General features: G+C 36.5%; 1 protein-coding gene across 1 annotated transcript in view; it reads right to left on the minus strand.

The window, feature by feature from the left end:
* The window catches only part of LOC115215786 (integrin alpha-8), a 298,509-nt gene that overhangs the window by 4,909 nt on the left and 267,038 nt on the right, over positions 1–26,562 (minus strand). Inside the window, exons 16-29 of the mRNA XM_029785085.2 lie at positions 25,910–25,955; positions 18,253–18,357; positions 16,727–16,782; positions 14,637–14,785; positions 11,957–12,088; positions 11,034–11,101; positions 10,002–10,149; positions 9,337–9,426; positions 8,374–8,453; positions 6,593–6,682; positions 6,183–6,300; positions 3,151–3,312; positions 1,654–1,719; positions 1–34 (exon numbers count right to left, since the gene is read on the minus strand). The exon at positions 1–34 is cut by the window's left edge and continues 80 nt beyond it. Of these exons, the coding sequence (XP_029640945.1) occupies positions 1–34; positions 1,654–1,719; positions 3,151–3,312; positions 6,183–6,300; positions 6,593–6,682; positions 8,374–8,453; positions 9,337–9,426; positions 10,002–10,149; positions 11,034–11,101; positions 11,957–12,088; positions 14,637–14,785; positions 16,727–16,782; positions 18,253–18,357; positions 25,910–25,955 (1,344 nt within the window). The remainder of the gene's footprint in view (positions 35–1,653; positions 1,720–3,150; positions 3,313–6,182; positions 6,301–6,592; positions 6,683–8,373; positions 8,454–9,336; positions 9,427–10,001; positions 10,150–11,033; positions 11,102–11,956; positions 12,089–14,636; positions 14,786–16,726; positions 16,783–18,252; positions 18,358–25,909; positions 25,956–26,562) is intronic.

The following is a 26,562-nucleotide window of genomic DNA, read 5'->3' on the forward strand; positions in this document are numbered from 1 at the left end:
AAGTAATGTTACTGCACCATTTTCCAGTACAGTTCTGAAAAAGAAAAGAAAGGTACCATTTAAAAGACAAAAAAAAAATCTATATAAATAACTCTGGGAGGGTCATACTGTCAATAAGCTTATACATACTGGTTGTATTTTACTTCAGTTTTAGTTGTATTAATCTACCATAAACTAGTTAAGAACTGAAGTGAAGTACAACCAGTGTAGGTGGTTGTTGACTTTATGACTGTCCCAAAGTATAACAATAGCAATTTCAACAAAGTGTTGTAATAAAATTCTTGCACAACAAATTCAAAGAAGAAATATTTAAATGACATTTATTTAATTATTAAATTGTTATGCAACTGTTTAATTGTGAGATATAATAATGGTTTCTAATTCAGACACAAGGCTGTCTACTTTATTTTATCAACCCTGAAAAGATGAAAGCACTCAATACACTCTGTAAAGTTGTTGGCGGCATTAGGAAGAGCATCCAGCAATAGAAACTTTGGAACAGGATGCAGTCCCTAAACCTGTTGGATCCTCTCAAACCATCTAACCCCTGCTAGCATGGAATACAGAATACTAAATGATGAAGATGATGATGAAGTGAGATGGTGGAATAAAAATTTAATTTGAGTTGTGTTTCTATAATTTCACAACATCAGTGGGTACTGGATGGAGTTTTGAAATCATCAGCACTTGTGAGACCACCATGCAACCTGAGGAAGGTAGCTTTATGCTGGGGAGACGAGAATTTAAAGTATGAAAGAGGGAGCCGGAGCAGAAAGGGTTTATTGTTGCAGAGGATATAAAGGGCCATTCACAGATCAGAAGAAAGAGTGAGAGTGATTTGGGGTGGGGAGTTGGAAAGAGGTAAAAAGGAAAAAAGAAGCGAAGATATTTGTGGGTGAATGCTTAAAGGATGAGATAAATGGAAGCAGGGAGAGAAGAAGGGGGAATGTGAGTGGGTGGGGTTTATGAGAATGTGTAGAGGAGTGAGAGATGGGAAAGGGTGACGAGGTGGATGTAATGAATGAAGAACAAGTGTTGAGTGGAGGAGGGGGGTTAGGGGGGAGTAGGTGACAACTGTAGAGATTGGATAAGGTCAGGAAATGGGGGATAAGGTGTGGGGTGGGTGGATAACCAATGCATTCAGCATATTTGTATGTAGCAATGCCCCTAACCCATGCTAGCATGGAAAAATGGATGTACAATGAATATTCATATATATTTTTATGCGAGATAAATGCTTAAATATTTCCTTGAGCAATGTTGGGTGGTGAAGAGTTAGACAAAATATATCAAGTGATATGAGTAATGGAAATAAAGGGAAAAGATATTCTATTACCTAACATCGGTTGTTTTATGAACCTATAATGTTCCACAAAACACTATAATGGTCTCAGAACTGTATCTTTTCTTTCTTCTATTTGAAAAGATGAATTTTTCCCGAAATAGTATAGGACCATTATAAAACAATATCGTTCCCTCTTTGTCTTCATTCATTGACATTATCTTGGATATTTTGTTTTAATTCCTCACATTCACTGCTCAAAGAATTTTCATTTTTTTTCTCAAATATTTCATTTACGCATATTATTACAATGCTTCAAAAAAATTACAACACTCTACTCTTTGGACAAACACCCACAAACATGCACATACCAATGTGTATAGGAATTTTTCCTCTGTCTCTCTTCTCTTTCTGGTATTGGACAGCTGGAATTTTTTCTGCAAAAGAAAACATTGAAATTAAATCATACAAGCAAAACCGAAAGACAAAAGAATCCAGTTTTCCCATATTTTCGTTTTAATTCTTGATTAGAAACTCATCCTAAAACTATAATTTTCCAGACAATTAGCCTCAGTTTTGGAGATGAAGTTTTCTGTTCAGTATTACACTTCCATCAATCTGATCTGAGGTCATCATCAAGGGTCTTATTACTGACCCCCAAGTAGGTGACACCACTATTAAAGGTCAAATCAAGTTCAACCTCAAAGCATTCAGATTACTGTGCCAAATGTATTACTTATTTATTTGGGTTGTTTTGGATTAATCATGGATTATCTCACAGCTTCAAGATTTCAATGATGTCATTGTTTATTTTTAGAATGACATTGTAGGTTAGGTGTGAGAAGCTGGATCTGGCCAGTTTGAACACAAAACAGATAGAATATTTAGGCCTCTGATACAGCCAGTTTAACTGCTAAAGGGTTATATCAGGAATAAAACACCCAATGATGATTAGCAGTCAAACTAGTCAAAGTACAGTGTAGATCTAAGATGAAGCAAAATGGAAGGGAAGTCACTGAGAAGGTTGCAAATGGTGATGAAAGAATTTTGATGTAAAAAAAAAAGAAAAAGGATTGACTGTATAACCAACTAATTAAAAAAAAATCAATTAGTTGGTTGGATAGATATTTAGCTAATTGACAAATAATAAAGGAGTGGAATTGGTCCATGTCTTATTAATATTACCATAATGACTCTCCCAATAAACAGCAAAACTTTTCTTTAAATATTTCATCTCTAAAAAGGTGATTAATAACCTCAAAATTTTACAAAAAACTCAAATAAGATATTTAAAATTGTTGAATTTCAAAGCTCCATTATTGTAGTGCTTTAGTACTTTGCAGGGCTGGATTAAGACCCATAGAGGCCTTAAGCACTTAAAGGATCTTGGTGACCCCATATACATGTGATTCAAAATACAAACCACAATAAACCATAAAATAAATTTTTATTCTTCAAAATGAAACAAAACAATAAGAGAGAAAATAAAGTTTATTTTTGTATCTTTCCACTTTAATTATATTTGAAAATTATTCTCCTACCTTTTTTTTAATTGCAAAGTCTTTGATCAGATCCTCAAAATTAATCTCAAAATTAACATATCTGCTTCCATACTTAATAGAGAAAAAGTATCCCAAATATAAATTTAGCAATTTAAAGTGACTTTTTTTTCTTGTGCTGTAAATCATTTACTATGGTGTCCCCTTTCCTTTGATGCCCTAAGTGTGTGCTTGTTTTGCTCAATGGTTAATTCAGCACTGGTGCTTTGTATCCCGAAAGATGTTGTGGGAGGGATGCACCTGAAACCCTTAGAAAGACTACCGATTTTATGAAGAACTAATGAAGAAATACCAGGTGGCAGTTGTTACCTGCGTGATGCGTGGGGTAGTTTCCACTTCACAGGACCCTTCTCCAGAAATGACAGTAGGGATTCCAACGAGTTCAAGCAAAGGGTTTCCCTTCACGTCATAGCTTGGCCATTGAATTGTTAATATGCTCTTGGAGACATCACTATCTCCTTTGTTTCTCATCTGAAAAACAAATACATACATATATATATACATTTGTAGAAACCTACCCCAAAATCATATTATATATATATATATATATATACACACACACACACACATACATACATACACATAATCCTTGTACACACACACATATATAAATATGATATAAAAAGACATGGGTGTGTGGTTAAGTTTCTTTCTTAACCATGTGGTTTTGAGTTTAGTCCCACTGCATGGCCCCTTGGGCAAGTGTCTTCTGTTTCAGCACTGGGCCAACCAAAACCATGTGAGTGGCTTTGGTGTGTATATGCATGTGTATATGGACACATGTATAAATAAAGCCACATGAAGCAACGTTGAGTAGAATATATTCTCTAATATGAAAAGACTTTCTGCATAGAAACAGTCCTAGGAGAAAATTGTGTTCCAAGACATGTTAAAACGCACACTGGTCTGTGAATGATGCCATTTGATTGCAAGAAGCAGGCATAATGCAGAAGGGCCTCAGGCCTAGGATCTAACGGTGTCATGTGCTTTCACATATTGTCAAGGAGCAGAATTTTCCTTCTTGACTATTTCCACAACAGAAGGTTTTCTCACTTCCAAATAAACTCAATTGTGTTTATATATCTATGTAGTCTTGTCTGTGTAGAGGACATTCGCATGTCAAACCCGGTGTTGTACGATGAGCTGGAGCAAGGAAAGCCTCTCCAGGGCAAGCTACAAACATATTTCAAAGACCTATTTCAAAGACATTTAAAAACAGTTAATATCAATGCTAACACCTGGGAAGATCTTGCAACAGAGAGGAGGCTGTGGGAGAAAACATCAAGGGAAAAGAAGACAAAGGAAGCAGAAATGAATTGGAGTAAATATGTATAATAAAAGAATAGGGAACCATAGGCATGAATGAAAGGTATATGTATGAATATGTAAAGCTGTCAATGAAACATGTGGTGAGCCCTGGTGGCCAGTTATTGTAAGGGAGGTAATCATTTTTATATAAAAAAAATCTTGGCAGGATTAGAATTTTGAATTTTAATACAGTTCTATATTTAAGAGATGAGGAATTATTTACATTATTTACATTCGATGGATATTTGTCCTCATCTTGTTTGTTGTTAACACAACCCTAATATACCCTCCAGCCTTCATCTGGTGTCTTGGGGAAATTTCGAACCTGGGTTCTCATTTTTAAGGTATTTTGGTGTTGTTGTTGTTATTATTATTATTATTATTATTATTATTATTATTATTATTCAGGTCACTGCTTGGAATCGAACTCGGAATCTTGGGGTTAGTAGCATGTGCTCTTAACCACTACAATAAAAGAATAGGGGACCATAGGCATGTATGAAAGGTGTATGTCAATCAAACATATGGTGTGCCCTGGTGGCCAGTTATTGTAAGGGAGGTAACCACTACGCCATATACCTGTGGGCATATCGTGTAGTGGTTAAGAGCGTGGGCTACTAACTCCAAGATTCCGAGTTCGATTCTTGGCAGTGTCCTGAATAATAATAATAATAATAATAATAATAATAATAATAATAATAATGACAACAACATCGAAAAATACCTTAGGAATGAGAACTTAGGTTTGAAATTTGCCCAAGACACCTGATGAAGGCTGGAGGGTAGATCAACCAAAATGTTGTGTTAACAACAAACAAGATAAGGACAAATGTAAATAATGTAAATAACGTTTGAATTTTAAATCAAAGAATAAAGAAGATGCCTTGAATGTATGTATTTCATATTTGATCCTTAGTCATCAGAAAAATCTTGAGATTTTTAGTCATGGATAAAGGTGAGTGAAATAAAAATAGATGAAGTTACAGAAAATTAGCAAACTTTAAAAAAACATAAAGGAAAGAAAGAACAATCCCTTGTATTATAGGCAGAAGGCCTGAAGATTTTTTGGGTGAGGAATTCGTTGATTACATCGACCCCAGTACTTGACTGGTACTTATTTTATTGAAGGATGAAAGGATGAAAGGCAAAGTCAATCACAGTGGAATTTATAACAAGGGGAAAATATTTCAAGATGGAAAATAGAGGCAGGGGAGATAACTCAGAGACGGCAAAGATAAATATGAAATAAGGGAATTTTTCAATAAAGGAAGCGAAAGGAATTCCAGTGTCACATTGAAGATTGAAAGCTTAATTCCTGGACCCAGGGCTGTGCTCTGTGTTCTTGAACAAAACACTTTATTTCACATAACTCTTTAATTACTGTGGCATTTGATGTGTGGCACACTGTGTGCTTGTACAAGTCACGTCAATTTGATGGAAGAAGTGAACTGTAATATGCAACACAAACATTTGATCATTTGAAATATATCATCTGTGCAGCAGAGGTTGTTCAGCAGAAAATTGCAGAACCATCTTTGGTTCTGAGAGACAGAGAGACATACATATATATATATGGTGGTTGTCTACTCCTTATGCAGAGTCTGACCACCTCCTGTACCGACACCTGAGACCCATCATTGCATCTGATGTGGCCTTTTTAAACCAGACAATGTTTTGAAAAGACAGCACATAGACTGCATATCTCATCTGGATAACTAAGAGCTGCAGTTAAGTTCTGATCTTTGTGGATCTTAAAATGTCTTTTGAGGCCTCTCTTAGATTTGCAGACCTTGTTGGCATACATTGCATTGAAAGGCAGAATAGTTGATATATATATATATATATATATAAAGACAAATCCAAGTCAGAACAGGGAAAAACAACAAAATGTGTGTGTGTGTGTGTGTGTGTACATGCACATATAGATAATGCCAGAAAGATGGAATCTTTGAGTGATCCCTATAACATATTACAACTGAAAACCAATTCTTCAAACAGAAATAATACATAAGAACTGAAAGACTGGTGCCCACCTCATAGAGATGCTCCACAGACGGACCATGTTTTGCTATTGTCTTGTTGTACATGTAACTCTCTCGAATCTCATCTCCTTGACTGGAATTGTAAATTACCTGATCCGGAGTGGATTTACTGAAATAGGAAAGAGAAATTTATTATTATATAAAATCCTTAGCCAAAAGTCTTTAATGTTTATAATTCTTTAACCAAATATATATAAAAAAAATGGTTATGCCCTGTTAAAGGCGATGAGATATCTTAACAGATAAGTTTCATGAATTGGGTGTGATTAGAAGAACAATTATTCAAAATCAGGTAACGAATTAAGGTAGATTTTCTAATGAGCTAACAGTTGTACCAGCTCACCATGCTAATAACATAGAAAATAATATTGAAAATATGGAACCATGATGTTGTTACTTACCCAAGAATGATGATATCTGCTGCAGCCTTAACTGGAATGCTGACATTATGGAAATTATTGTGAATATCTTGCTTTTCTTCTTTGTTGGAACTGTGGAAGAGAAATTCATAGAAATTAATAGAGAAAGCAAAAATGAAATTGGTAAAAAGAGAAATCCCAACAAAATAAACCCCTACAGCCGAAACTAAGAGGAGAGGCAGACATGTTGAAGGGTCATTCAGCTTCAACTCTGTCCAGAACTTGTGTGTGAATATGAGTGTGTGCAAATGTGTGTGTGTGTGTGGGGGGGGGGGAATGTATGCGTGTATGTGAATGTGTGTGGGTGAATGTGTGTATTTTCCTTTCTATCGTTCAACCACCATCACCATCTCATAAGTATGTGTTCCTCTCACCTTACTTTATCCTCCCTCACCACCACCACCCTGCTCCTAGAAGTATTGCACCCTTTCTCTTCTGTTCCTGTTCAGCTATAAGGTCCACTTTAAGCCCCTAGTCATGCAATTTGCAAGTTAATATCACTAGTACGAGTACCATGTAAAAAGAAAGTCACCCAGTCCTGCTTCCTGTAAAGCTGTAGAAACCAATCCAAAACAGATATCAGCACACGACGTAGTCTTTTGACATGTTGGACCCCATCAAACTATCCAACTCGTGTAAACACGGAAGATAGGACATTAAAAGATGATGGTGAATCATGTGGGAGAGCAGAGCCCATGGCATTTTGTAGGGGTCTCTGAGAGTAACAGGAGGGAGTGATGGAAGGAGGAGGATATTTTCAAACCAGAGACTTGACCCAAACACTTACAACAGAGTGCTCAAACTAAAGGTACCAGATTTGTACACTGAATGGAAAGAGGTGGAACAAATACCACAAGGTACCCTGGTCTGATAGTCTTTCAGTACCACCAATTCTAAGGTGCATGCCTTAGCTGTTAAGGTGTTGGATTCATGAACCTAAGATTGAGTTTTTGATTCCTAGACTGGGTAATGTGTTGTGTTCTTGAGCAAGACACTCCATTTCATGTCATTCCAGTCTTCTCAGCTGGCAAAAATAAAAAAAATAAATAAAACTGATCTGCAACAGATCAGTTTTCTGTCCAGGAGAGAATGTATGAGCCTTGGAAACTGACCCCTGTGAACCTATAGGACCCAAGAAGGATCTCTACCACCAATTCACTGCCTTAGATTGGTATTTCTTATTGGCCCTAAAACAATGAAAAATAAAGTTGACTCCTGTGGGATTTGCAGTAAGTTGGGATAAATACCACAAGGTATTTTATCTGATGCACTAACAAATCTGCCATGCTGTCACCTAAAATTGGTGTATGTATGTGTGTGTGTGTGTGTGTGTGTGCACATCTTTGTGTTTGCCTATGACTCACACCACTTGAGAACTGGTTTTGACTTAGCAGTTGGGCAAAAGAAATCACTAGATTAAGTATATGACTTAAAGTAAGTGGAAGGTAGGTCAGAGGGAGAAAGATGAGGAGTGATGAGGAGGCAGCAAAGAAGCTGTTGGAAAGAGAGAGAGAGAGAGAGAGAGAGAGAGAGAGAGAGAGAGAGAGAGAGGGTAGTGAGAGAAAAGGAGTCAGAGGGTAAGGGAGCAGCAGGCAAATGTGATGAGAGAAGTAAAGGAGAGAGAGAGACCCTGGAAGGGACCATTAGGTCAGTATTCAAGCTCTCGAGGACCATAACCAGCCAAGCTATTCTAGTGGTAGCCTTGAACAGATTGGCTTTTAGGATAATTAAAGTAAATGAATAATTAACTACACAGTTATTACCAGTTAACTTGGATTTGGAAATCAAGGAATTTGTTTGATCCATTGACATGTTTTGGTGAGAATTTCATTGTTAAGGAAACCTGGAGAAAAAAAAAGAAAAAAAGAATAAAGCTTGTAAACATCATAATTTCATTAGAAGCAATCGGTTGATTAACTTGTTTAATTATTAATCTTTTTTGTTTCTCTTTTGTTCTATGAAAATGGTAAATCTTTGTTTCAACTGAGAACCATCTTCAGCAGCAGTTCTCAACCATTTTTCTTTTACCTTTGGCCCTCTTTGATTACTGTCTTACTCTGGTGGACCCTATTCAGCCATTTGATGTAATTAAGCCATTAAGAAGTAATTTCAAAGAAACTTCTTTCAAAATTCTGAATGGAGGGGGGGGGGCGTCAGAATCATGCTAAATTATGTAAAACATCTGAGAAAGAAACCGAGTATATTGTTTATTTTTTGTTTCTTTTTTTCAATAAATACAACTGAAGCAAAACTTTTTCATGGACCTTAAAATACTGCTGTGGATCCTCAATTTACTATTTTGCTTGCATGGAGTCCCAGGGGTCATGGAGACCCTGGTTAAGAACCCCTGATCTACAGGAACTAATGATACTGGCAATGTCATGGAGTTATTTTGCAGCCAAGTTATTGTAAGAGGCTTGAATCAAGAAAAGAGGAATTAGGATTCAGAGATAGTTGCAAGCATGACTGTGTGGTTAAAAAGGTTTGCTTCAAACCACGTAGGGTTTCAGGTTTAGTCCTACTGAGGGAACACCTTGGGTAAGTGTCTTCGACCATATCTCAGGGCTGACCCAAACTTTGAGAGTGGATTTGGTAGAGAGAAACTGAAAGAAGTCCATCATGAAATTATTTTACTAAATTCTTTATTATTTTCAAACTTAACTGCCACAAAAGTGGTGCATGGCATCAAGCGAAATCTGGAACCAAAAGGAATTGAACTGACTTACCTTTTGCTTCTTCTTCAAAGGGTTGCCCAAATCACATACAACAACATTCACATCCCCACTAACGATGGCTTTGCAACCAACTGAGATTTTCTGGAATGAAATAGAAAACATTTTCCTCAAATAATGAGAACAGTAAAACTGCATCATCCTCATATAACATCCATTTTTCATGCTGGCATGGGTTGGACAGTTTGACAAGATCTTGGCTAGCCAGAAAGGCTGCACCAGGCACCAATTGTCTGTCTGGGCATGATTTCTATGGCTGGATCCACTTCCTAATGCCAACCCCTTTACTGGATGCTTTTCATGTGGCACCAGCATGGGAGCTTTTTATTTGGCACAAGTTGCACAATAATGATAATGCTTTCTGACTGAGGCACAAAGCCAGCGTATTTGAGCAGAGGGAGGTAATTATTCCATCGAACCCAGTACATGACTGGTACTTATTTTATTGACTCTCAAAAGATGAAAGGCAAATTTGACCTCAGCAGCATTTGAACTCAGAATGTGCAGACAGACGAAATTCTACTAAACATTTTGTCCGGAGTGCTAACATTTCAGCCAGCTCGCCACCTTAAATTAGATATGGGATTATAGAATGCATTAGGTAGTGAGTTTGCTCTTTAAACTTTGACTAAAGTGACTAAAGCTTAAAAAGGACTCACAGCTTTCACATCTTGTATTTTCACATAAGTGACACCTGGTGGCAGAGTTACAAACAACTGGGTTTCGAATGCATCCTCTTTCTGATTTTCAACTTTAATCTGCATTTCCAAATTTTTGCGATTACCAATAATTTGCTGTGATGATGTTCTGTAAAATATAAATATAAAAATATAAAAGTTATCATGGCATGAAGATGATGACAATAATGATGATAATGGTAACATGACTTTGCAGAGAGCCATAGTAACTCTCATTATTCCATACTTCTATAGCATTTTGGGCCTTTATTATATATGTATATAGTTCACCTGAAACAGCTGTCAAGAAAAGACAATTACTCCTTTCATTCGTTTTTATTTCTTACTAGCAGCTAAGCCCAGTTTCACCCAGTCTGTTTGGATGATGTGGCTGTGATCGTTTTCGGTTAGGCATATGTGAATGAAAATTAAGTTCAGACCTGTACATGGTAGCTAGACCTGGTAGAAATAGCAGCCAAATCTCCCTCAAAATACCCTACTGTCTTAATCCGACAACTCTGCCTATTATGTAGTTTGAATGAGAAACTGTAACTAAAGATTAAGGTTACTAACCCCACAAAGAGGTGAAAGAGAGACAGCATAGCGAAAGTTTTGGCTAACTGTCATCCTGTACTCCCCTTGTTGCTAGCGAAATGGTATATGCCGGCTGTGTGAGCAACTGATTGTTTTAATGGCGGAACAAACAGGGGAATTCCATTAGAAAAGTTTTAATCGATTTTCTCAGTAAGTATGGGGGCTAGAAAAAAATACAAACCGCATTCTAATCTATGCAGTCACTCTTTTAAATCCAGTAAGAGTAGAATGTGAGTTAAAGAGATCAAAATTAAAATCTTCCATCAAAATTTCATGATGGAATTCTGGTTCCAAACACAAACTTAATAATGAGAAATGTTATTTTACCAAAATCTTCATTAATTTTAAAATTAATTGAAAAAACAAAAAGAAGCAGTGTATGCCAACAGAAATATGGTATCAAAATGGTAAAAATCCTACCTGGGAACATATAAAACAAGATCAGGTATACAAATATTATCTGGGCCACAATCTTTCTGAATTTGGATCTGTGAAAGAACAAAACATCAAATTGTAATCAAATTGTAATCGTTAACATCATTGTTATGATTATTATTATTATTAAAAGGCATCTGTGCTGGTGGCACATAAACAGGCACCCACTACACTCTTGGACTGGTTGGCATTTGGAAGGGCATCCAGCCATAGAAACCAAACCAAATTCAGACTGGAACCCAGTCAAACCATCTAACCCATGCCAACATGGAAAATGGATGCTAAATGATGATGGTGATGATGATTACTATCATCATCTCATGTCTTGAAGAGATTCTTGCAAGCTTTTGGTGCCAGATCCAGTGTGCCATTGCGTCTCTATGGTGTGCATAGCATTGGCTTTTGGGGTGCAGAATTGTGTTTGTATTCTATATTTCTTCTGCTATTTTTTTGTAGATGTTTGTGTTGGTTCATTAAACCCTAATGGTTTAATCCTGCTAGTGATTCCATAGTTACCAACCAGGTGAAGGGGTTTTCTTTTGGATAGGGTTTAAAATGCTTCTGTATGTATGTGTGCATGCAGTATAATCCCAGGTCTGCTGGATCAGATCCACTCTTCAACCAGACAATGGCAGCCTTTAAAGTTCTGTTAGGGGTGGAAAACACAATTACATCATTGCTATAATTATTGTTTCTACTTTAAGCACAAGTTCTGAAATTTTGTGGAGAGGAGCAAGGCAATTACACTGGCCCCCAGAGCTCAACTGGTGCTTGTTTTAGCAACCCCAAAAGGCGGAAAGGTGAAGTTGACCTCCGTAGAATCGTCTTTGGCATAATGATAATAATGATAATAATAATAGTAAAACTAGTGTGAAAAAAATGATTAGATTTATGGAAGCTGGCCTTACCGTTGAGATTTTCGTCTCTGATGTGTATTTATTCAAGATTGGGGTAAGTTCTCGCTTTTTTCGTTTTGTAGCCTGAACAATCCTATATTCCAAGCTCACACCAACAGGAGTCAATTTGTCTCGTATATTTTCCTTAAAAGATAAACAAAAATAAAGAAACCTGTTTTATATATATATATATATATATATGAACGTGTGCATTCACACATACATATTGATAAACATTTTACAAATACAAGTAAATGCTTCACTGCAAAACTTTACTAAAGTGCTCAATGAATTTGTCTATATTATTGCAACTCATACTGAATTCAAAGCTATTTATTCAAGAAATCAAATTAAGGCACATATTCACACACACACACACACACACACACATATATATAACTCCAAGAAAGTTAGAGGTTGTGAATCCAACCCACTAAGGGATAATATCTATCCAATATACTGCTAGTAGAATACCCAAGTATTAATACACAAGTGGTTTTTTATTACTAAATATATATATATATAATCATCTTGCTACAGTCAAAATTTGTGAAGCATGACTGTCACCACTACTACATGAACCTGAAGATTGCAGAATTTAATGCATGAAAGTACTAGTTTAATCAGAATGAACATTTAACATTCTACTATTTTATTTTATTATATTATATTATCTTATATCATTATAAGATTGTAAATAAAACGTGAAAATCAGACAAGGTTGGAATTCCTTTTATTAATATATTCTTCTATACACAATCATACACACCCGTATATATATATATATATATATATATGTGTGTGTGTATATATAGGTTATGTTTAAAATAAAAATTTAGATAGAAGACTTTAAATTGTAATATCTAAATTTTGTTTTGGGTATGTTCCTGGTGTGCCTTGAGAGCAAGTTCACCACATGTGGCTACCAAGCATCACCCACGGTACTGCACTTTAGTCACAGGATCCACACAAGGAATTCCTCGGTGCATGTTTAGTATATATTAAATAATTGATAGGGAAGACAAAGTACTGTAAGTTTTATTTAGGCACAGGAGTGGCTGTGTGGTAAGTAGCTTGTTTACCAACCACACGGTTCCGGGTTCAGTCCCACTGCATGGTACCTTGGGCAAATGTCTTCTACTATAGCCTCGGGCTGACCAAAGCCTTGTGAGTGGATTTGGTAGATGGAAACTGAAAGAAGGCCGTTGTGTGTGTGTGTGTGTATATGTTTGTGTGTCTGTGTTTGTCCCCCCCCGCACCATCGCCAGACAATCGATGTTGGTGTGTTTACGTCCCCGTAACTTAGCAGTTCAGCAAAAGAGACTGATAGAATAAGTACTAGGTTTACAAAGAATAAGTCCTGGAGTCGATTTGCTCGACCTAAGGACGGTGCTCCAGCATGGTCACAGTCAAATGACTGGTCTTACATTTGCTCTAGGGAACCGTGCAGATGTAAGTGAAAATGATTGTCATGCTAAATAAAGCTTACAGGTACACTCTGTCATCCGTATCAACTATTTAATACACACACACACACGCACATATATATATATATATATATATATATATATATATATACACATGTATATATATATATATATATACACATGTGTATATATATATATATATATATATATATATATATATATACATGTATATATATATATATATAAAGTTAATCCAAACATGAAAACACAAAAAAAAAAACACAACAACGCGAGGACATGGAACAAGTATAGTATTATTGGATGATCAGGAAAGGAAAGAAAGAAGGAGGATTTAACGCGTTGAGCGGAGCTCTTCGTCAGAAACATAGAAAAAAGGAAAGATCCAAGGAAGGGAAGATGGAGGGAGAAAAATCGCCAACGATACACACACACACACATATATATATTGGTGCTATTATGCAAAAGTGTTGTAAGTCCAAAATGTCGCTTTTTCAGAAAACAAAAAATAGTTTCACCATTCCATAACAAACTGTTGTCCTAGACTTTGACAATTTTTGATATCTTTTTTGCATCTGAAGCAGCTGAAGATACAATAGTTTGACCAAAAGAACTGACAATTGCAAGCAAAAATATATATTGAAAAAAAAAATGCATTTGACCAAGTTTGGACATACAACAGTTTAACATAATAGCAACAATACACACACACACATATATATGGGGAGAGAGAGAGGGAGTGAGACATACACATACACCCGCAGAAGAGAAAGCAAGTCAACCCCCGACACTGAGAGCATCAACGGATTGATGAATGCGCATCCAGGCTCAGCGGTTGCGTTGGAAGAAGTCGGGGACAGGAAACAGGAAGAAAGAGTGAGAGAAAGTTGGGGCGAAAGAGTACAACAGGGGTCGCCACCACCCCCTGCCAGAGCCTCGTGGAGCTTTAGGTGTTTTCATTCAATAAACACATACAACGCCCGGTTTGGGAATTGAAACCGCAATCCTCCGACCGCGAGCCTGCTGCCCTAATCACTGGGCCATTGCACCTCCACTTGGTGCAGCTGTTGTCTCTCCAGACCTCAGTCAAACCATCCAACCCATGCCAGCATGGAAAATGGACGTTAAATGATGATGATGATGATGATGTATAATCAATTGGTTGTCCATAAATAAAAAAGACATTCACGGTCAGTTTAAGGAATAGAGCGAACCCAGCCATGCCAGATCTTAAGCAAATAGAATACCTTGAGATAAGCCTGGTGTCGGACAGATTTGGCTTCACCTTTTACTAAAAGGAATGTTTGAGTCTTTGAGATCTCATTGCCAGCTTCCAAGTAATAAACTCTGTGAGTTTTGTTATTCAAGGCATCTAAGGTCCATTTTACTTCCAAACCTTTGAAAAAAGAATCAAACAAGTAAGGAAAATAAATATAAATATAAATATACATAAATAAATATAAATATATAAATAAAAAGGCAGTTTTTGTTGTTCTCTTTTTTGTTAGTTTATTCGTATTTTACATAATTTTTCTCATCGTTACAGGAATTAAATGAAGGGTATTTTTTTTAAAGTAATTATTTTTCCAGCTGTCAACTCTTTTAACTCTTGGCTTGTCATATTCATTTGTTTTTGTCATTTTTTCCCATTTATTTTAATTTTATCCAATGTTATTTGAATTAACACAAAAACTATTTTTATTGTAGTGTTTTATAGTTGTTTCTTTTTTATTGTAGCTCTATTCTTCTGCTACAACTGTTGTTTATTAATTTTGAAATTTGAAGAAATTATCTTTTTTTCAGGCATAAACCAGTGGAAAAACAAATGAATGAATTTATCTAACAACCCACTACAAACTATGTTTCTTCATCTTGGTCCCTCAACTATCAATGGGGTCATAGGGGCTGTTGTCATGGAACACTGTACATCAGTCCCAATCTAATGCAGTTGTGTGCCAGAGCTTATGCTTCCGATAAAGATTTTCTTGATGTTGTTCCTCCATCTTTCCCTCAGTTCCCACTCCTTCGTCGTTTCTTGAAGAACGGTCTTTGGAACGCCATTGGATCTTTTTATATATGGCTATAATACCTCAGTTCTTCTTTTCTTTTATCATTCTGAGAAAATCCATCTTTCTTCTTTACATAGAAGTAAACAGGGTTTTTGTCAGCCAGGTAAACTGGAGTAAGCAGAGTTATATTCCTTGTTGAAATTATCATTATTTTAGGTTTATTTTTGCTTGCTTTTGTGAGATGGGTCTTATTGCATCCTAATATGGTCGTCAACAGCAAGACTAAAGAATTCCTCTTCTTCTGTATGGGCATCTTTCTCTTCATAGTTACTGCTCTCCTTGACACGCTGCCTGCATATTGGCTTGCAGAGGTCATGTCTTGCATTTATTCCTTCCATTTTTGGTATGGACTTGTCTATCTTAGGATACTGGATACTTCCCAAAATAGTGTATTCTTAGTTCATACTACTGAGTATGAAAATATCCCATGAGCTACATGTGCAATAGACTGTAATTTCTATCCAGGAAGAGAAACAGCATGGCACAAGTAGCCATCATGATGGAAACTACTACAAGTTCTCACAGACCAGGGAAAACAGGTACCAAACTCCACTGGGGTGAGGAAATGGTGAAAGATCTTGCCTACCATATTTTATGGCATACAGGTTGATGTAGTACATAATGTAAACATTTAATGTGAACACTCAAACATTGTCACAACCTTTCTAAATCCTGCCGTGTTTCACATGGAATTTCTGATCCTCCAGATTAATCTTGGAGAATAATAAACTGATCTGTGGCCTTTTTGTATGCTGGGAAATACAGTCCATTAGGTTTAATGACCAGAAACTCTTGGTTCTGTAATTCAAATTGGCCCAAGAACATTTCAACATTGAACACAACTACAATTACAGCTATTTGTTAATGAATTATAGGAAATCAATGAGTAATAATTAAAACACATCATAATTATCTTATTTACTACATGCATTAATCATTTAGATCAGTGGTTCCCAACCAAGGTCCATATCCCCCTTGGGGTTCCATATAAGAGTTCATTGTTAAAGTTCCAGAGCAAAGGATCATTATATTTGTATAATACACAAAGTATTTCAACAATTTTTTATCCAATTCCTAATTTAATAATAATAAAATATAACAGGATTTCTCTTAACATGGGGGTCCAGTAGAGTAAAATAGGAATCAAAAGGGGCCACAGGCAAAAAGGGGCTGAGAACCACCAATTTAGAGATAAACCCTTTCTGGATTCAACCAAATCATTAAATTAGCAATTTAAAAATTTTATTAGAACAAAAATTAAAACTTACGCAGCTTAGGTGGTAAATTTATTCCACCGTAACGCAATTCTGTATGTATTTGCATGCTAGAAATGAAAGAGGAAAGAATTATATTAGAAATTGTTACAGACTGGAGAATAAAAACTCTTTGCATAAAATGTCCATTTCATGCAAGGTTTCTAAAAGATATCTTTATGTCATTTGCAAACAACTCACATACTGGACACTAGCAGACTTTTGAGGTCATCAGGCTAGAATGTGCACCATTTTGAAACCTTCTTCTTGGTGGAATTATTGTATACTGGACCCTGAGACAAGGCCCTACTTGCTAGATCGGCTGGTTACTAAGCTTCACCCAGTAAACGTCTTGCCATTGCTCCTAATCTTGTTTTAACCAAATCCAGTCACTTGTCTCCTCCACTGTGGCTTCGATATTACTCATGGTGGTCTTTATGTTGAGTTAGGCCTAGGGACAACAGCCATCGGTTCATATCACTTCCAAGGAGTCCTCTACATCCAACTTCAATTGGACAATGTTCCACTTTCCAATAAAACCTTTGCTACTGTTTGTGAATGAAACAATCCCTCGGTAGCTCATAGCATACTATCACTGATGGTTTTAGGTCCCTATATAGTCACGAAGTAACTCAGACACCTGCTTCCCTCTCTGACCTTTGACCCCGTAAATCATCAAGGATGCATCCTGTTCCAGTACTTGGCTGCTAATCCTTTTCATCTGAGTGGAGTGAAGCAACATGAAATGAAGTGCCTTGCTTAAGAACACAATGCACTGCCAAGTCCAAGAATCGAATCTATGACACATTAACCACTAAACCACACACACACACACCTTCATACAATTTCATACACCCATGTCTTTATATACATTATATCGTACACATACAAGATTTGATTCTTATCTGTCACAAAATGTTTGAAGCCTTCAAGTGTTATCCCAGAGACCACTGATCATCATCATCATCATCATTTAATGTCTGTTGTCCATGCTGGCATGAGTTGGAATGGTTTGACCAGGGTTGGTAAAACTGGAAGGTTGCACCAGACTCCTGTCTAATTTGACATGGTTTTCTACAAATAGATGCCCTTCCTAACGCCAACCGCTCCGAGAATGTAATGGGTGCTTTTATGTGCCACCAGCATGGGTGCCATTTGTGTGACATCGGTATCTGTCATGACTACGGTTTTGCTCAACTTGATGGGTCTTCTTCTCAAGCTCAACATAATGCCAAACATCTCAGTCATTGCCTCTCAGAGGTCCAACACTCGAAAGGAACTTAGCTCTTTGCCTCTGTGAGGCCTAACACTCAAAAGGGACTCAGCCAATTTCCCTTAGTGAAGCCCAATTCTCGAAAGGAACTTAGCTCTTTGCCTCTGTATGGCTCAATGCTTGAAAGGATTATAATAAAGATTATTGGGATAATGTAAATTAATAGAGAAAATTATTATCCATCCAAAATGTAACAGTCATCACTCACTCTGTCCTTCCATCTACAGAAGGACTTTAATTATAATGTATTGAAGAATTAACTACATACCAGGTCCTGGGGTTTCCATTCAATAATCGACAGGTTTTCTGTTCCAGATTTATCAACTGAGGATCCAGGTTTAATTCAGTTTGGACAGAAACTACAGGACGTGCTCTAAAAAAAAAAAAAAGAGTAACATTAGTATTGGTCTGAAAGTTTGGCACAAGGCCAGCAATTTTGGGTGAGGGGATAAGTTGATTACAATGGCTCCACTGCTCAGCTGGTACCCATTTTAGCAACCCTGAAAGGAAGATAGGCAAAGTCGACTTTGGCAGAATTTGAACTCAGAACTTAATGAGGGACAAAATACCACTAAGCATTTTGCCCAATGTGCTAACGATGTGGCCAGCTTTCTGCCTTAGAATAACATTAATATTTCATTTTTAGATTTGGTTTGCAAGATTCTTTATATGGGTTCATGTGTTGAAGCATATTCTGTTGTGTCTGTAAAATTTCCACTTATTCCTTATATTTTTTTTCCTAAAATTTTCGTTGCGTCTTGCAAACTTTTCAATAGTCTGAGTCAATAGTCTTGAAAAGGTTGCAAGACGCAACGAAAATTTTAGGAAAATAAAAATAAGAAAAAAGTGGAAATTTTACCGGTGAGTTTGTTACATAATAAGGCACAAAAAGAAAATGACTCTCCCCACACACAACAGAACATTAATATTGACTTCAAAGTTTGACACAAGGCCAGCAATTTTAGAGGAGGAGATAAGTTGATTACTCTGACCCCACTGTTCAACTGATGCTTATTTTATTGACCTCAAAAGGATGAAAGGCAAAGTTGACCTTGGCAGAATTTGAACTCAGAACATAAAAATGGACAAAATACCACTCAGTATTTTGTCAGGCATGGTAACAACTCTGCCAACTCATCACCTTAGAGTAGCATTAATAGCTGATGGGCCCCATCACTAATGCATGAGTAATATTAATGTTAAGGGGTGATATATATATAGGGGGCTTCTTTCAGTTTCCATCTAGCAGATCAACATACAAGGCTTTGGTTAGCCAAGGAGGGGAGTAAGACTGAAGCGATGAACACATGGCTGGAAAGCAAGCTTCTTCACCATGCATTCATGTTTGTGCTTTTACCATGCATGCACCTATATATATATATATATATATATATATATATATATATATATATGTAGGGGGAGAGTTTACGAAAAAAACAAAAGATGAAGACAGGTAGTGTACAAAACAAACAGATGTATTAGTATAAGACTCAGGAATAGAAAAAAGTATTTTATGTTTCGAGCCTACGCTCTTCTACAGATAGGACACAGAAAAAACAAGGAGAGAAACAAGGAGAGAAAAAAATGTGTGTAGTGGCTAACAATCTATCATGGTATATATATATATAATATATATATATATATATATATATATATACATACTTGTGTGTAGAAATATAACATCTGGAAATGCAGCTGGAATACACACAGCTCTAAATGGTATCTAAGTAAGAGAAACCATATGGTAAAGAGTCTGAGACAATTAATGTGAAATACTAGTGAGAACTAATCTCAGGGAGTGAGAGCCATGGGACACCACAGAAAGCTCCAAATGATTCAAGATATACAAGTGATATAGTTTCAGTTTTGGTCTGTACCAATTTCTGTTGACTTGTAAAGTTAATGCCTCTGTCATGGGAATATATATATAGTCAGTACAAGGTGTGGATGTGGCTGCGTGTATGTTATTACAAGAGTTCATAAAGAGATGAGAATAAATTCAAGACTTATGTATTTACTACATAGAAATATATTTTATTTACTGGTCGATGATGATACATAGAACCAAAATGTAGAACCTAGTTGAATGAAGTAATCTATGCAAGAAACTGCAGAGATAGGAAATGTAGAAATAACAGCCAAGTGGTGGTTTTCAGTCATGTAACACAAAGAAATAGATGGACATAGCAATGACGTGAATGGCTCTGAGTCTAATCGACTAAGAAGCGAAGAGCAGGGTTAGCAAGCTGCTTTTATTAATGGGGAATGCTAGGCATTCTAGAAACTTCCAAGAGAAACACTAAGCTTCTTGAATAATTAAGGATCATGACTCATGACACAGATGCTTTATAGGGAAGTTACTCTATGATCTTTCTTGCAAGGGAGATCATTCAACTATTTAGCTATGTAGACCACTACACCTCTTATAAAAAGGAAAAAAGAAAGCAAAAAACAAAAGACTATTTATGTCCTCCGACACAGTTATTTTTAGCCCATCTTATAAATCTTGACTTTGCCATGATTATTATCATTATCATTATTTCAGGTGGCATGTTGCAGAATTGTTAGCACGCAGGACCAAATGCTTACTGGTACTTCGCCCGCCGCTACATTCTGAGTTCAAATTCCACTGAAGTCAACTTTGCCTTTCATCCTTTTGGGGTTGATAAAATAAGTACCAGTTGAGTACTGGGGGTCGATGTAACCAACTAGTCCCCTCCCACAAAATTTCAGGCCTTGTGCCTATAATAGAAAGGATTATTATTATTATTATCATCATCATCATTATATTATTATTATTATAATTATCATTATTATATTATTATTATTATAATTATAATTATCATTATTATTCAGGTGGTGAGCTGGCAGAATCGTTGCCATGCCAGGCAAAAGGCTTAGCAGCATTTTATCGGTCTTTACATTCCAAGCTCAAATTCCACCAAAGTTGACTTTGCTTTTTACCTTTTTGAGACCAATGAATTAAGTACCAGTGATTCAACTGGTCCCCTCCATCAAAATTTCAGGCTTTGTGCCTTCAGTAGAAAGGACTATTATTATTATTATTATTATTATCATTGCCTATTATTATTATTATTATTATTATTATCATTGCCTATTATTATTTGTATATCGTCTTGTATTGTCCTTTAATGTTTTGATTTATGTTAGCCCTTGTGGCCAATAAAAGAATTAATTATTGATATTATTATTAATAGGGCAAGCTGGCAGAATCGTTAGTATGCTGGGCAAAATGCTTAGCAGCAGTTTGTCCATTCTGAGTTCAAATTCTGTTGAGGTTGACTTTGCTTTTCATCCTTTTGGGGTCAATAAAATAAGTACCAGTTGAGTACTGGGGTTAATATAATCGACCTAACTCCCTCCCCAGAACTGCTGGAATTGATGTACTTGACTGACTCCTCCTGCCAAAACGTTGGGCCTTGTGCCTATAGTAGAAAGGATTATTATTATTGTATTCACCAAGTTCAAAAGGATGGTTGTGTCTTTCATCCTTTTTTGGGGTCAATAAAATAAGGTATCAGTTGAACGCTAGGGTTGATGTAATCAACTTGCCTCCCTCCCTCAAAATTTATGACTTTCTGCTAAAATTTGAAACCATTCTTACTTCCCACATTGTAAGGTGGTGAACTGGTAGAATCCTTAATGTAACAGGCAAAATGCATTGTGGCCCCTTAACTAACGAAGTACAGGTGTTGATGTAAATGACTAATCACACACTTCCTAAAAATTGCAGGCTTTGTGCCAACATTTGAAAGAATAGCTAATTCCCTCATTGTTCTATCCTGCATTGTCCCCTAATGTTTTTGTGAACCCTAAGTAGAAGGAAAAGAGAAAACATTACTGCTACAAGTACTGTTGTTATCATCCTCATCACTATGGCTACTACTGTCGGTGTCGTCATCATCATCATCATCATCACTACAATTACTATTATTGCTGTGGTTGTTATTGTGAGGGGAGGGGATCCAGGGATTAATTTCATTGAGAAATTCTGAACCTTTTGGGTTTATGGTGTTTCAAAAAATCTTCCTTAAGTAGATGAGGAAATAAAACCTAAAAGGTCGCATTAATTTGTTAGGGTATTGTAAAGGAGCGGGAGGGGCGGCTGAGATGATGGGGGTGGTGGGGGTGCTTTCAATTGGTTTTATATTTGTTACATCCATCTGTCTGGTTGTTTTATTTTGTGTTGTAGTCTGTGTAGTAGGGAGAATCAAGGAAAGAGTAGAGAGAGAGAGAAAGAGAGAGAAAGAGAGAGAGGGGGAGAGATAAAAAGAGAGACACATGCAGAGGCAATGAATTCCCAAGGGAAACGGTTAAATATAAGCAGAACATAGGAAGGCAATGTGGAGGGGAAGGGTTGAGAAGCGAAACAGTTATCTACTGCAGTAGTAGTGAAATAGATTGATGGAAACAATTCCGTTTATTCCAGAAGGGTTTAGGATGAAGCTTGAGAGAATTGTAAATAAAACAGGCTATTATGATAATCACCCTCCACCTCTGCACACACACACACACACACACATGGAGATGGATGTGAAGATAGACAGAGTTACATGGACATGAAGCAAAATCCCTTTATTGAAGAAAGAAGGATGAATGTTGTCAGCTGTGGATGTGTTTACAATAAATTCAGTAAAATTTGCGAGAATTGAGGACAATCTTTGTTGGTAAGATTAGAGTTGAAGCAAGCGGAAAAATAGAATTAATTTTTCATGAGGTGGTAAAATAAGTTTTGTACAAAGGTTTCCATCAATCAGACATTAAATTGTTCTGTTGTTGTTTAACCCTAGGTCAACCTTGATTGAGTAGAACTAGGATCAAATGCATTCAGATCATGAATATATTTTTTGCTTGTGGCAGTCTGATACAGATTTTATGTTGTTCACTGTGTTGCTTCCTTTCTCAAGATGGTTGGTTGTTGTTTGGGTGAGATGTGAAGACGCAGGGTTTAACTGAGGCAGATTTGGTTGTTAAGCTTACAGGACATGATTGGATGAGATGTCACTGATATTAAGATGGTTGGTGATTTTGAGAGAGACTTGTTTGTTATGACAGCAGGGTGTGATTCAGAAAGATTTGGTTGTATGATGATAGCAAGGTGTAAGTAATTGAGTGAGTTTTGTCCCTATTTCTGTTATGTCGAATGACTGCATAAAGGCTTCTTCGTTTGCTCCCTTTGGTTCTGGTCTATACTTAATGGCTAATTAGTTGGAACACAACAAACCAAAATATTAAGGGTTCAAAAGAATACCCTCCATCAGGCATTTGCCATATCCTGAACACCTTACTTCCCTGGGCATGGATACATTGAAACTCCGACGTCTGGCAGCTGACTTGGCAGACACCCATAAAATTATTAACCATCTTACAAACAATGACTCTGAGCACCTTTTCAAACTCCACCCGTCTAACACCCGTGGACATATTTACAAAGTCAGAAAACAGCACAGCTCCCATGACTTTAGGAAACATTTTTTCACGCTGAGAGTTGCTGAAGCATGGAACAAACTGCCGGCATCAGTTGTTAGTTGTCAGAGCACTGCATCCTTCAAAACTTCCATGCTTTCTGAGATTCGCCAACACTACACCTGATTTTCTCCCCTCCATACACACACAAGCATGTATCTGACTCATACATTGTTCGCTTTCCAAACATTTGTGCATTACTGCATGTACTTTATATGCACTTTCTGACAAGTTGTGGTGCACCTGAGCACTGTATACAATAATTTCATTATTATTATATTCTTTCACAACAACTGTATTTTGTCTGTAGTCAACATTGCCTTGTATGTCTCATGCTCAATACAGGCAACAAATATGGAAAATCTGTGGAATTTCAGGAGGAATGAGTTGAATGGAGGGCTGGTGGGATTAGTCTTAGACGCAAGAAAGTCAAAATAGAAATGGTTTGGACATTAATGGCATCAGATGATAAATGGAGGAAAGATGATGAGACAGCTAGCATTGGTATGAACATATGATGCGAATGGATGATGCTGGCTGGGTGGTAGAAAAGAAGAGGGTTTTGTGTTGACTGGAGAAGGTAGAAGGTAGAAAAAAGGTTGAGGAAGACATAGTAAAAAGTGATGAGGTCAGATATGAGGAATTGGGACCCCCACAGATGAGATGGGAATTGGGGAAGTGATGACATGAGAAACTGCAGATGGCTCTTATCCATATACATATGAAGAATAATTTGAAAAGGACTTTAAAATAATGATGGTGGTGGTGGTGGGGATGGTGGTGGCTGTAATGGCAGTGATGATGGGGATGAAGATGATGATATTAATGGTGGTGGTGGTGGAGGTTGCACAGGTAGTTGGTGGTGGTGGTGGTGGATACATTGATGACTACAATAATCCTGATGATGATGATGATATCTCAAAGTATTTAGTTACTCTAGTTTGTGAGAGAACTTTGGATAAAAGCAACAACAAAAACAAATGGATGAAAAATAAATAAATAAAATCTTGTATTTTGCACTTGAATCCTGACATCATTCTTTTCACTTATTTGACCTTTTCAACAACAAATCTACGAAATTTAATAAAAAGAACCAACAACAAACGACAAGACAAATAGGGGACACATCAGAAGTGAACAGTGTCACTGTTAACATAATATTTGATGGTGGTACAGAAGACACAGACACATGGACAGTATAAAAAAAACTGCCTGCCCTAGTCTGCTCAATTTTGGCCGGGAATATACAAGAAAAAAAAACTGTTTTCTCTATTTATGTGTTCAATATTTACTGAAATGTGAAGCTACAGTATAGCAAACATAAAACAAAAATGGTTGTGTTAATTCATAAAAAAAAGTAATAACAAAAATATTTTGGATAGGTCATTTTGCCAATAAAAGTACATGCACTGGTTATATTTATTATCATCATCATTATTATTATTATTATTATTATTATTATTATTATTATTATTATTATTATCCAACTAATTTGTTCTAATTTTGGCACAAGGCCAGCAATTCTAAGAGGAGGAGAAGTCAATTACATCAACCCTAGGGTTTAACCGGTACTTTATTTTATCAACCCCAAAAGGATTAAAGGTAAAGTTGACTACTGCAGCATTTGAACTCAAACATAAAGAGTTTGAAAAATGCCTCTGAGCATTTTGTCTAGTGCAGTAATGATTCTTCTAGCTTGCTGCAATTAGTCAGCTAATTAAGTAATTTACTAATTGATTGCATAGCTGATTGTTTGATCTGCCAATCACTCTGCTGGTTTATTTGAATATTTCCATTATTGTTCATGACATCATCCATGATGTTCCCGCATTCCTCCAGTTCCATCGTTTGCTGCACAGAAACTTAATAAGAAAAGCAATCACAAAAATACCAAATCAAGAAATTTTAATTAATTAATTAATTTTGGTAGGAGATTGGTAATTTTGAGGGGAGGGGACTAATAGATGACATTTGACCTCAGAATGTGTTTCTTTATTTCATTGCCCCCCCCCCCTTCCCCGAACAGACAAAGCCAAAGTTGACCATGGCTTGATTTGAGCTCAGAATGTAATAAACCAGAAGAAATGCCACTTAGCAATTTGTTTGACGCACTTATGATTTTGCCAGCTTGCCTCCTTTGTTTCAAATTTTCGCACAAGGCAAGCAAATTTTAGGTGGAAGTGAGGTCAATAAAGATTTCTTTTATGATAATAATAATGATAATTATGATGATGATGATGATGATGATGATGATGATTTAGGGTCAAGGCCTAAAGAGAAATAAATCTTTGAAGTGTTTTAATTTTATCAAAGAATTACGTGAAAGATGAAGAATAAATGAAAAAGACAAAACAGAACAAAACAGAAACAAATAAAAAATGAGAATAAGATAAATAAATAGAAAATAAGTAAATAAAAGCTGCAAAAGTTTGACTGACCTGAAAAAGGCTGTTTTATCCGCTGCATAGGAGCCAACTAAAAGATCTGCCAAAAACAAGGAGAGTAAAGAGAGAGTTATTAAGAATGGTTGTTTATGTTAAACAAACTGTAAATACAGAAAACATAGGAACGAGAAGCGTGTGTGAGTGGGGTGGGTTTCATTTGGGTCATAAATATTAGTGAATAAACCCATCTGTTAGAGACACTGAGCCAGATTTAATAGTTAAAGACATTAGTTTTTATGTAGACATCATCAAGTAATCTTGTTAACCTTGGTATAGTTAACGAATTTATGCTGACGATGCTTCTCTGCTTCAGGATTTCAGAGATTTGACCTTCATTGGCTTTGTACCAAAATGAAGGTCCATTAGAAATACCAGCCACATCGATGGAGGGGCAGTACAAGTGTGGTCAGATGCGGAGGGTAGTGACGACTGTGCTAAATGTTCCTCCCTTCAAGAGATAAGGAATGGAAGAAAGTGGATAGACTCTAAGACAACAAAGAAGTTTGTGGTGTCCCCTAGAATATTTGGTCACACACAGACCAGCAGGGAAAGACTTGAAAGCAAGGAGTTTAAAGCATGTTATGCCATGAATGAGAAGGAGAAAAGGATTGCAGTAACCAACAAAGGTAGAGAAAGAGGAGGTGAAA

Source organism: Octopus sinensis, linkage group LG9, assembly GCF_006345805.1.
Source record: "Octopus sinensis linkage group LG9, ASM634580v1, whole genome shotgun sequence".
NCBI classification, from domain to species: Eukaryota; Metazoa; Mollusca; class Cephalopoda; order Octopoda; family Octopodidae; genus Octopus; species Octopus sinensis.